The sequence below is a fragment of the Enhydra lutris genome, unplaced genomic scaffold (genome assembly GCF_002288905.1).
Source record: "Enhydra lutris kenyoni isolate GAN:26980312 unplaced genomic scaffold, ASM228890v2 scaffoldscaffold6, whole genome shotgun sequence".
Lineage (NCBI taxonomy): Eukaryota > Metazoa > Chordata > Mammalia > Carnivora > Mustelidae > Enhydra > Enhydra lutris.
Genome location: NW_019154090.1, coordinates 23,375,604 through 23,386,773, shown reverse-complemented (window position 1 = coordinate 23,386,773; position 11,170 = coordinate 23,375,604). Strand labels below are relative to the sequence as shown.

At 46.6% G+C, this 11,170-nt stretch overlaps 1 protein-coding gene across 1 annotated transcript in view; it reads left to right on the top strand.

Moving 5' to 3' along the window:
• Positions 1-7,876: 7,876 nt before the first annotated feature.
• LOC111141767 (matrix metallopeptidase 24) overlaps positions 7,877-11,170 on the top strand; it is a 41,523-nt gene continuing 38,229 nt past the window's right edge. Inside the window, exon 1 of the mRNA XM_022494571.1 lies at positions 7,877-8,077. Within this exon, the coding sequence (XP_022350279.1) occupies positions 7,877-8,077 (201 nt within the window). The remainder of the gene's footprint in view (positions 8,078-11,170) is intronic.

The following is an 11,170-nucleotide window of genomic DNA, read 5'->3' as shown; positions in this document are numbered from 1 at the left end:
GGAGAGGGAGAAGCAGACTCCCTGCTGAGCAGGGAGCCTGATGTGGGACCTGATCCCAGAATCCTGAGATCATGACCTGAGCAGAAGGCAGACACCCAACCAAGTGAGCCACCCAGGTGCCTGAGGTTGATTGTTTTTTTTTTTTTAAATAGATTATAACTCCATTTATATTCTGTTAAGATGAAACACATTTTGCCATTCTTGAACTGGGTTATAGGTTTTTTCCTTATTGGTTTCTAAGAGTTGTCTTATGTAAAAAAAAAAAAAAAAGAATTGTCTTATGTTAAGAAAATGAATAGTAAATATATTACCTATTCTGTTGTTTATTTATTATATATATAAAAAAATTTTGCCATACAGATTAAGGCCTGAAGTTTTGAGACTGCCCACCTATGAACCGCTTTTCCTTCTACCTTCATATTACAACATATGCCCTCTTTTCAGGGAATGGCCTTTGGAGACTATTACACTTACTTTTAAAAAGTTCAACTCATATTTGTTTACTTTTCAAATAGATAATCCATCCACATAGTTAAAAAGTCAAAGGACACAAAAAAGTAGGCAGTGACAGATCTCCCTGTCATCCTGTCCCACAGCCACATGGTTCCCCTCCAGGAAAGCAATTACTGTTCTCAGGGCCCTGGGGATCCTTCCATATTTTACACATTAACAGACAAGGGTACACACACACACACACACACATTTGTTCTCCATCATCACACCAATAATGCCATACTCTACCCTGTATTCTGCACCTGGCTTTTTTTTTTTTTTTTCATTTAACATTACATTTTGGAAACAATTTCCTATCAGTTCATAAAGTAATTCATTTTTTAAAATGGCCTCACAGTGTTTCACTGAATGTGTGTCTTTCCGAATACAGTCGTAAGGGGAAAATACACCTAAATCATTGGATTTGAGGCTGGAGGTGGAGACAAAGGCAGCGAACTGAACGGGGCCTTCCGTACATCCTGAACAATCAAACCCTTTCCTTCCTCTGTGCCTTTACTTTCCCATCTCTGCCAGTCAAAACTTCACACAGTCTTCCATTGCTTGTGTGTGCTAATGAGCAGCATATATTGCAGGTAAAACAGTGTAAAAAACTCCTCTGCTTACATAGGCTCATCCTAAATGCTACTTCCTTTCTGAAGCTTTCCTTGAACTCTGTGATTTTTTTCCCCAGCCAGAGCGACCTGAAATCCTATGGTAATTGTAATGTGTTGTGGTTATTTGTCATATCCTCCATGTGCTCAAGTCTTCACTCTTTTACCTAAACACTGTCTCACTCACCTGATGCCTTCCCGAATGGCTGCTTAGTAATGTCTATAGAATCTCTGAGGTAATTAATGAACGAGGAAATATACAAGGAGTTAAGGACATATGCTTCTGTGCCAGACATTTGGGGTTTTTCCCTGGTTTGGCTGTTTTCTGGGTGTGTCATTGGCTAAATCACTTTTCTTCTCACCCTTTCCTTAGAATCCACATTCTAGGACAGTTGTGAGGATTCAGTGACGTAATGGGGATCAATCGCAATGCCCTTAATAAGCCCTCATTATGGGTTGGCTGCCATAGTAGAAATTCAGAAGGAGGAGAGAAGTCAAGATTTCCTGAGCTGGGTGGTGCTCTCCAGCCTCCTGTCTATATTTGCTTTCAGGGGCACCTGGGTGGCTCAGTGGGTTAAAGCCTCTGCCTTCGGCTTAGGTCATGATCCCAGGGTCCTGGGATAGAGCCCCCCATCGGGCTCTCTGCTCAGCAGGGAGCCTGCTTCCTCCTTTCTCTCTGCCTGCCTCTCTGCCTACTTGTGATCTCTGTCAAATAAATAAATAAAATCTTTTAAAAAATAAATAAAAGAAGAAATATTAAAAAAAAAACAAACAAACATGGATATATTTGCTTTCAGATTCCAAGTGAGAACTTCACTTTTTTCTATTCCTGTGTTCTCTTTTGTCTTTATCTTTTGGGTAAATTTGTCTGGCTTCAGGCCTTGGGCACTCCAGCACCAAGGGCTACTCAACTGTTTCTTAACTTTATGAGAAGCAAGGATCTCTACCCTATGGTTGAGCTAGCAGGTTATTTTCTTCCTTTGCAGTGTTAAAGGAAAAAAATTCAATGACCCTTAGGGAAGACTTAATTCATGGGAGGAGGAGTGTCACCATAGGTATAGTGTCTACCACAATGGAATTTTGCAGTGGGGGAGAGAAATTAGGCTCAATGCTTAACTGACTGGTTAACTAGGGCACCCAGATGCCCCAATCCCTTGGCTTTTATATCCTGTCTTTGTTCTGAGAACCTCCCAGTTCATTTTCCAGTCTAGACTTCTTTTCTGAAGTCAGACTCACATATGAAACCGCCTACTTGCCACATCTGCTTGGATGTTTAATAGACATCTCCCACTTAATATGTCCCCAACCAAGCTCTTGATAGTTCTCTTCAAACCAGTCCCTCCTGCAGCCTTCTTTGTGTCACACAACAGCAGCTCCACTCTTCCAGTTACTCAAATGCTTGGTGCCATTGGACTCTTCTTTTTTCCTCATCCCTCCTGTCCATCCATTGCCATGTTCTGTCAACTCCACTTTCAAAATCTATCGAGACTCCAACTACGTCTCCCATCCCTGCTTGGACCCTGGTCCGTACCACCATCATCCTGCATTGGGAGTCTTACCATGGCTGCCTAGCTAGCCTTTCTGATTACAGCCCTTCAACCTGCTCTGAGTACAACAAAGTGATTCTGTTAAAGGTAAGTCAGAAGATGTCTCTTCTAGTCTTAAAATCTTCCATGGGCTTTTTTTTTTTTTTTTTTTTTTTTGACAGAGAGAGATCACAAGTAGGCAGAGAGGCAGGCAGAGAGAGAGAGAGGGGAAAACAGGCTCACCGCTGAGCAGAGAGCCCGATGTGGGGCTCGATCCCAGGACCCCGGGATCATGACCTGAGCCAAAGGCAGAGGCTTTAACCCACTGAGCCACCCAGGCGCCCCCATCCCTAGTACTCTTGCCCTTCCTCCATTCCCACCACACTGGTTTCCATGTTGTTCCTCAAACCTGCCAGCCATGGTCTTGCTTCAGAACTTTCCCCCTTGCTGTTCCCTCTGTCTGACTTCATTTCTCCCAGATACCTGCAGAGTCTACTCCCTTATTCCTTCAGACCTTTACTGATAACTCACTTTTTTTTTAAGATTTTATTAATTTATTTGACAGAGATCACAAGTAGGCAGAGAGGCAGGCAGAGAGAGAGGGGGAAGCAGGCTCCCCACTGAGCAGAGAGCCTTATGCAGGGCTTGATCCCAGGACCCTGGGATCATGACCTGAGCTGAAGGTAGAGGCTTTAACCCACTGAGCCACCCAGGTACCCCGAAAACTCACTTTCTTACTGAGACCTTCCCTATCCAAAATCACACACACACACACACACCTTTCAGCTTTCATATCCTAGTTCCCTGCTTTTCTCAACAGCTATTACTTTCTAATACACTACATAGATCAATTATTTTGCTTGTTGTCTGCCACACCAGGAAAATGTAGGTTCTGTGAAAACAGGGAGTTTGATTTGATTTGTTTACTGCTCTATCCCAGCACCTCAAATCCTGCCGGGCCCATCCAGGTGTTTAATAAATATTTGTTGAACAATTTGCTGAAATGTTATCATGTCACTCCTTTATTCAAAACCCTTTGGTGAGGTCCAGCAGCTCAGAACAGGGTTTTCAAACTTTTTAATCTCAGTATCCCCTTTACATTCCTGAAAATTATCGAGGACCCCAAAGAGCTTGTGTTTATGTGAATTATATCTATTGATCATTACCACTAGAAATCAAAGCTGAGAAATTGTAAAATATTTTCGTATTAATTCATTTAAAAAACAATAATAAACCGCTTAACATAAATAACATTCTTGTGGTAAATAGCTATGATTTAAAAAAAAAAAAATTAGTGAAAAGACTGGTATTGCTTTACATTTTTTTTTTTTTTAAGAGAGAGAGCAAGTGGGGGAAGGAGCAGAGGGAGCGAGACAAACAGGCTCTGTGCCGAGCATCATGCGGGGCTTGATATCAGGACCCTGAGGTCATGACCTGAGCTGAAATCAAAAGTTGGAAGCTCAATGGACTGAGGCACCCAGGCATCCCTGCCTGACATTTTTGACAACCTGTTTACTGTCTGACTTAATAGAAGACGGTTATAGTCTCATGTCTACTTCTGTAATCTGTTGTGAAGCCTCAAAAAAACCACACAGCCCCCTCAGAAGGGAAGGAGAGTTAAAGAGACAAACAATGCTTAGTATTGTTGGGAAAATAGTTATGATCTCACAGACCCCCTGAAAGGGTCTCAGCCACACTCTGAGAATTGCTGGCCTCGAACATCAAGTCCAAACTCCTCAGCATGGTACTTGCATTTTTCTGTGTCTTTGGATATACAGTTCCTTTTGCACTCTACACAGCAAATTCCTGCTGGTCATTCAAGGCCCATCTCACCTCCTGCCATCTCTAGACAATTAGTTGTTCTCTCCTCTCTGCTTTCCTAAAACTTTTCTTTTATAGCACATGTTGTGCTATCTTCTTGCTATCTATATGTGTCCATCTCCCCAGCTGACTATCTTTCTTTTTTTTTTTTTTTTGTAAAGATTTTATTTATTTATTTTACAGAGAGAGATCACAAGTAGACAGAGAGGCAGGCAGAGAGAGAGAGGGAAGCAGGCTCCCTGCTGAGCAGAGAGCCCGATGTGGGACTCGATCCCAGGACCCTGAGATCATGACCTGAGCTGAAGGCAGCGGCTCAACCCACTGAGCCACCGAGGCACCCGCTGACTATCTTTCTAAAGGAGACAACTATAACCTAATCTTTGTATCCCCGCCCAGCTAGCACCCAAAAGATACTTAATAAATATTTGTTGAATAAAGAAGTAAGAGAGGAGGTGAAGGGAGTAGGGTTCTAGTTTCCCTACAGCCAGCTCTGGTACTGGCATAATGTGTCCTGGTAAGATTATCAATATTTAAGTTTCTCCCAACATCTGCTCAGTTGACTATGTAGTTTACAAAGTGAATCCCAACCATTTGTGTGGTCCTTCTAATGAAGCAGAGAGGGAGGGGTCATTAGTTTTACTTTACAAATGAGGAAACTGAGGCTCAAGGATATGAAATGACTTGCCCAAGGGTGCACTACAAATTAGTGACAGCCAGTACTGAATCCAGATATCTGACTCTAAGACCTGTGCCTTTTCCACGAAAAAAGGGAAGAGCAAAGCCCGTGCCCTGGTGAGTTCATCTTACAGTACTACTCTGATGTCTCTAAACCTCCTCTTGGGCTGGCTTCACAATGGACTCCAGACCTTCTCTACTAGGGACCTGCCTTAGGGTTACATTCTATAAGCATCCATTTGCTTATACCAAAACTTCCTTCTTTATCATTAATTACCTACGGCCACCCATGTCCACCATCCTTGATATCTGGCTTGAATGTACTATTTCCTCCTGGAATGCACCCTTTCCCAAAGCTTCCAACATTGGGTAATTTGTTGCTCTTTCCTCAATATTTCCATAACACTTCCTTCCCATCTCTGTCATAATTTAGCATGAAACCATGTGACTAGCTCTGCCCCTAACTTCCTGCTAGACTGTGAGCAGGAAATCAGTGGTGTGTATACAGTCCTCAATCTCTGTGATCTCCCTGATATTGCCAAGCGCTCTTGTCTCCTTGAAATGCTCCTCCCCTTTCCCATATACTCCATGATTCTGACTGCTCAATCTTTTGAGCACTCTTTAGACTGAATATGTATGTCTCAACACAGGGCCTGCAGCTTTGCTTTTTCTACTCCAATCTCTCAGTTTCAACTATCACATTGACCTCAAGGTTTCTAAATGTCCATTCTCCACCCTCTTCTGAACTCATTCCTATATCCATCTCAGGGATCTTATCATTGCCTTGGCCTTGGCAAGGCTAAACTCTTTGCCATCTTCCTCCTTATGATACCTCCATTTCTGTAAAGACACTACAATCCATCTTCCTGGACTTGTTATCACTCCAAACTCCTTTCCTTCTTTTTGGCCCAATGTCTCTTAAAACTCTTCTCCCAACCCTATCCTAGAAAAAAATGTGTTCTGAGGTCAGATTGCTTCCCACTCTGCCACTTGTGAATCATGCAAATTTGGCAAACTTATTCAGAGCCTCCACTTCCTTATTCTAAATTGGGGGTGTTAATAGCGTCTGTTTCATAGGGTTTATTTATGAGGATCAAATGAGATATAACACAGTTAAGGGCTTAGCCCAACGTTTATTACATACTAGGCATTTAATAAGTGTTTGTTATTATCGTCATCATTATTTCTTTATACTGAGACTATTGTAGTCATCTCCAACCACTTTCTCTGTTTCCTCTGGTCATCATTCTGTACACTGGAAGGGGAACTAATATGGAACATTTCTTAAGTGCCAAGCACATCTTTAGAACAACCTTATGCATTAAAATCAACATCATTCTGTAAAAATGGAAGACAGCCAATATATGAACATAGGTCTGATTCCTAAGCTTTTTCCCTTTCCCCACCTCCAAATTACTAGGTAACCATAAAACACCATTTTCCACACACTATCCTGCTTGAAGGAGCTTTCAACCACCACCACCCCCATTTCCCTTCCCAAATTCATGATCCTGGAACCGACAATCTTCTGCTTCCTTCACTCCCCAGAACTTTACTATGGGATCCCTGTGCTCCAGAGAAATGATCTACAGCCCCAACCATATCCTGTGCCCCTCATCTTCCTACCTGACATGCCCTCCCCATTCTCCTTCCCTTATTTAAATCCAGCCTTTCCTCAAGACCTAGCTAGAGCCCCCACCCCCTTCATAACACCTGACTTCATCCTGTCCCCCATCAAGCCTGTCTGACCCCTGGAGCACCTGCCTGGATCCTTTTTGACACTTGGTGTTTGCTGCCCTGTGTTTCTTTGCACTTCTGTTTTTGCACTCAGCTGTAAACCTCTACACTTCAGGGAATCAGCCTCCTTTTTTTTTTTTTTTTTTTTTTCTTTTTAAGTCCCAAGTAGCCCAGAGTCCTACATATATATAGAAAGTGTTCAATACATATGGGTTGTTTTGGATGAAAGATGATCTTCCCAACTGGTTGATCACTCTCCAACTAAGGGGGGGCGGTGAGAGAATGAGCTTCACCTTAATTTTACCTAATGTCTCCCAGGGATGCTCCCCCAAAACACTCCTCAAATCTATTCCTTAGTGTCCCACCGTCCCTGCCCTCCTTTCTCCAAGGCCCCCCTCTCAGACCCTCTCTGCCAGGGCCACCAGCCCCACCCCCGCCGTTACCCCAGGGCGTCTCCTCAGTTCCTTCCCCCAGTGCTGTCTCCCATACCCCCCTCCTCCAGGGCCACCCCCTCAGACTCCGTCCCTCAGGGCTAGTCTTTTGGCTTCGGATCCCGAACCCAGTATATCTCCCCCAGAGCTATAGCGCGGTCTACCTCTGCGACTATTTATTTAGCCTCTTCCCCCTCCCTCAGGGCTGCCCCCAGACCCCCGCCTCCGGTTCCACCCCTTCGGACCCTCCCTTCGGAGCTGTGCTTCGGGCCGCGGAGACCCTTCCCCCGCACAGCTCCCCAGCCAGTGCCCCAGGGCTGGCCGGGAGCCGCCGCCCCCGTGGTCCGGCCCGGGTGCTGCCCCGGTGCCCCTGGCCGCCCCCCGCCGGGGCGGGGCGCGCGGAGGCGGGGGCGCGCTGGCGGCCGAGGCGGCGGCGGCGGCGAAGACAGGCGGGCCGGGCGCGTGTCCGCGGCGCCGTGACTCGGCGGCTCCGCAGCGGCTGCAGCGGGAGGACCCGGCCGGAGCCGCCGCCGCCGCCGCCGCCGCCGCCATCGCAGCCGGGCGGCCGGGCCCCGCCGCGGGGATGCCGAGGAGCCGGGGCGGCCGCGCCGCGCCGGGGCCGCCGCCGCCGGGCCGGGCCCCGCGCTGGAGCCGCTGGCGGGTCCCCGGGCGGCTGCTGCTGCTGCTGCCGGCGCTCTGCTGCCTCCCGGGCGCCGCGCGGGCGGCGGCGGCGGCGGCGGCGGCGGCGCGGGCGGCCGAGGCGGAGGCGCCCTTCGCCGGGCAGGTGGGGCTGGCGCGCCGGGCCGGGGCGCGGGCTCGGGGCCTCCGGGCAGGGTGGGGGGCGTCGCCGGGGCCGGGCCTGGGCCGGGGCGGGCCGCGTCTGCCGCTGGGGGCGCGGGGGTGGCGCGCGGGGGTCTGCGCCTCGGCCCCGGCCGGGGGTTGCCCAGGGCAGGGGCCGAGAAGGGCCGCGGGGCTGGGAGCTGCTTCAGCACCGCGGACAGGGGCAGCGGGCGGGGGCGGAGCAGGAGGGTCGGGATTGTTGTGGTGGCGGTGGGGTGTGTGGCCTGCATGACTATGTGTGAGGGAAACCGTACAACGCCTCGGAGTAAATAGTAAGCGCAGCCAGTATGTTGTGGGCTGGGAGAAGAAACCAAGGATGTTCAAGCTGGAGAAGAGAGGATGGGGGGGTGGGGGACAGGAGGGCGGGGGAAGGACTCGATCACTGTCTTCGTATCCGAAGAGCTGTCACGTGGAGGAAGGATAGACTTGCTCTGAGTCGCCCCACAGGGCAGAATTAGGGTCAACAGGGATGGGGGTAGGGGTTGCAAGAAGACAAATTTCAGCTCAATATTAGAAGAAGTTTGTAACAATCAGAGCTGCTCAACCAGCTTAGGAGGCGGTGAGCTGCTCATCGCTGACATGTGCAGGCAAAAGCTCGTGGGGTGGGGGGGGGGGGGAGCTTGGATGGATACATGCATAATAATAACAATAATGCCAACTAGTATTTACTGATGAGCCAGGCCTGGTGCTGTGATTTATATTAATAATCTAATTTCATCCTCATGACTACTTTATGAGATAGTTGTCATTATTATCCCCCTTTGGAGATGAGGATACAAACTTCGAGAGCTTCAGTAACTTGCCCAAGGTCACACAGCTATGGAGCAATGATGTTGGAATTCTACCCTAGGCAAGCTGACTCTAGTCACCATGTATTTAACCATGACACTATTCTGTATCACAGAGAAGGGGTTGTGGGGGGGGCAGTTGGACTAGGTAATTTTTCTGGTCTCTTCCAACCTGCAGGTCTGCAGTTCTAATATGTGATAAGTAATAAGTTAGGACAGTAGTTCTTTGTCAAGGAAAATTAGAGCGATTGCCTCAGTTATCCTGTGAGATTGAGCCCATTTGTTGAAGCAGGCAGTCTGTTCAGAAGAATGTGCCAGAACAGGGATTCTTAACTGGGCATGGGACTCAGGGGGACTGAAATTTTGTGCTAGATTGTGTTTGTGCAAGCAAATGTATTTTTCTAGAAGAGAATCCCTAGGTTTCTTCAGATTGTCAAAGGGGTACACAATCCCAAAAAATTAGGATGTGTAAAAAGTCTCTTTTGTCCCGGTTGGTATTTGTCTTTCAAAGATCTATCATTGCTCATTGACTTTTAGTGGAAACTTTCCCTCGCCTGTTTGTCTTTTCAGCTTTATTACATCTCAAAGTAATGTGTTTCATAGGTTTATACCCTATAAAAAGTCGGATTCCCTTAGTCTTCCTGAGTGCGAAGGGTGAGGTAGAATACCTGCCCTGGGATTTAGGCGGCCTGGGCTCTAATCTGACCTTGGTCCCTGGTGGCTTCTTGACCTTGGACCATTTCCTTGCCCTCTCTAGGCTTGAATTCTACCATCTCAAATATAAAGAGATAGGGCTAGATGACCTCAACTCTGAAACCCTTTTATTCCTGTGATATTTCAAGCATCAAGAGGAGACTATTTGCTTAAATATGTCAGGATGTGGAGGAAAGGTTATGCATACCTACGCCTTATCCTTATCAGCTTTATAGGCTTTGATTATTCCTCCTCTCTTAGCCTTTGTCTTTTCGTGCATGAGCTTCCCCCTTATGAACAGCCACCCATAGAAGAGCCACATTCATCCTCTGGGTCATTGTAGTTGCCTTTTTTTAGATATCCTTGGGCCCTAGTTTTCAATAGATATAAACCTGACCACTGTCCCAGATGTTGGACTCTGTAGTCTGGCACAAAGGAAGGATGATTCCTTCTTTGGTTTTCAGCTCCATTCCCGCTCCTGCCTATCCCTTTGTCAGCCTTCCTGACCCCCACGTTAGGACACTGCCTTTAGGAAACAATCGGCAGTAGTTCTCTGATCCCTTTCCTGTGTCAAAACTGATAGCCTGGAACCCAACACCCCGTACGTGGATTATTTTTATTAGAGTGCATTACCTTACGTTTCCTCACGTTGACGTTTACCTGCCATTTTGCATCCCACTCAGTACCCTCCTTCAGCTCTGTCTCCTTTGGCAGAGCATTTCCCTTCCTGAAAAGGTTTGAGAGGATCTGCAGTTCTTGAAATTTTCACTTTGCTCTACTTCTGGATCACTTATAAAAAATTTACATGAGACAAGTCCCAGCATGGTCTCCTGGGGCCCCCTGAACTCTTCATTTCCTTTCATTGTGAGAAGTGACCCTATATTTCTATTGTTTCCTATTTCCAAGTGACCCGATTAAAAAAAAAACACCCTTAATTCCATGATGACTCCATTTTCAATGTCTAATATATTGCCCCAAAGTTTCTAAAAGATAGAAGAATTATTTCCTCTGCTTCTCTCAACAATTTGCTCCTAATTATCCCTTCGTTGAACACTAGCAGCTCACGTGATTGAAACCTTACAGAAATATGGTTGCTTTTCAGCCAGCAGATAATGTTTAACTCCTCTTTCTGTTTTTTAAATCCTCTGGAGTCTGAACCCACACGACCTTCTCTCTGGAAGGCTGTGTTTCCCACTGCTCATCGGTATACAGTCTTATTGCAAACAAGCTTGTCTCTCCTTTATCCTAAGACAAACTAACTACCCACATTTCTCTGCACATCACATGCCCTTTGTGTCTGTACCTCCACTCATCCATCTGTGACCTTTCCTTACAGTTTCAGCCCAAGCCCTACTTCTTCAGGAAACTCCCTGACTTCTCTAGTTATTTATTCCTCTCTTTTCAGGTTAACACTCTGAAGCAGCCCCAGCCATTTTGCCATTTAATTTTTTTTTTTAATATGTAAACATCATTTGGGCAGTTCTTAGGCAGGGCCTAAACACATCTTCTGTTTTTAGATATAACATAATCCCCAATGCTCATCATTAATCACTCAA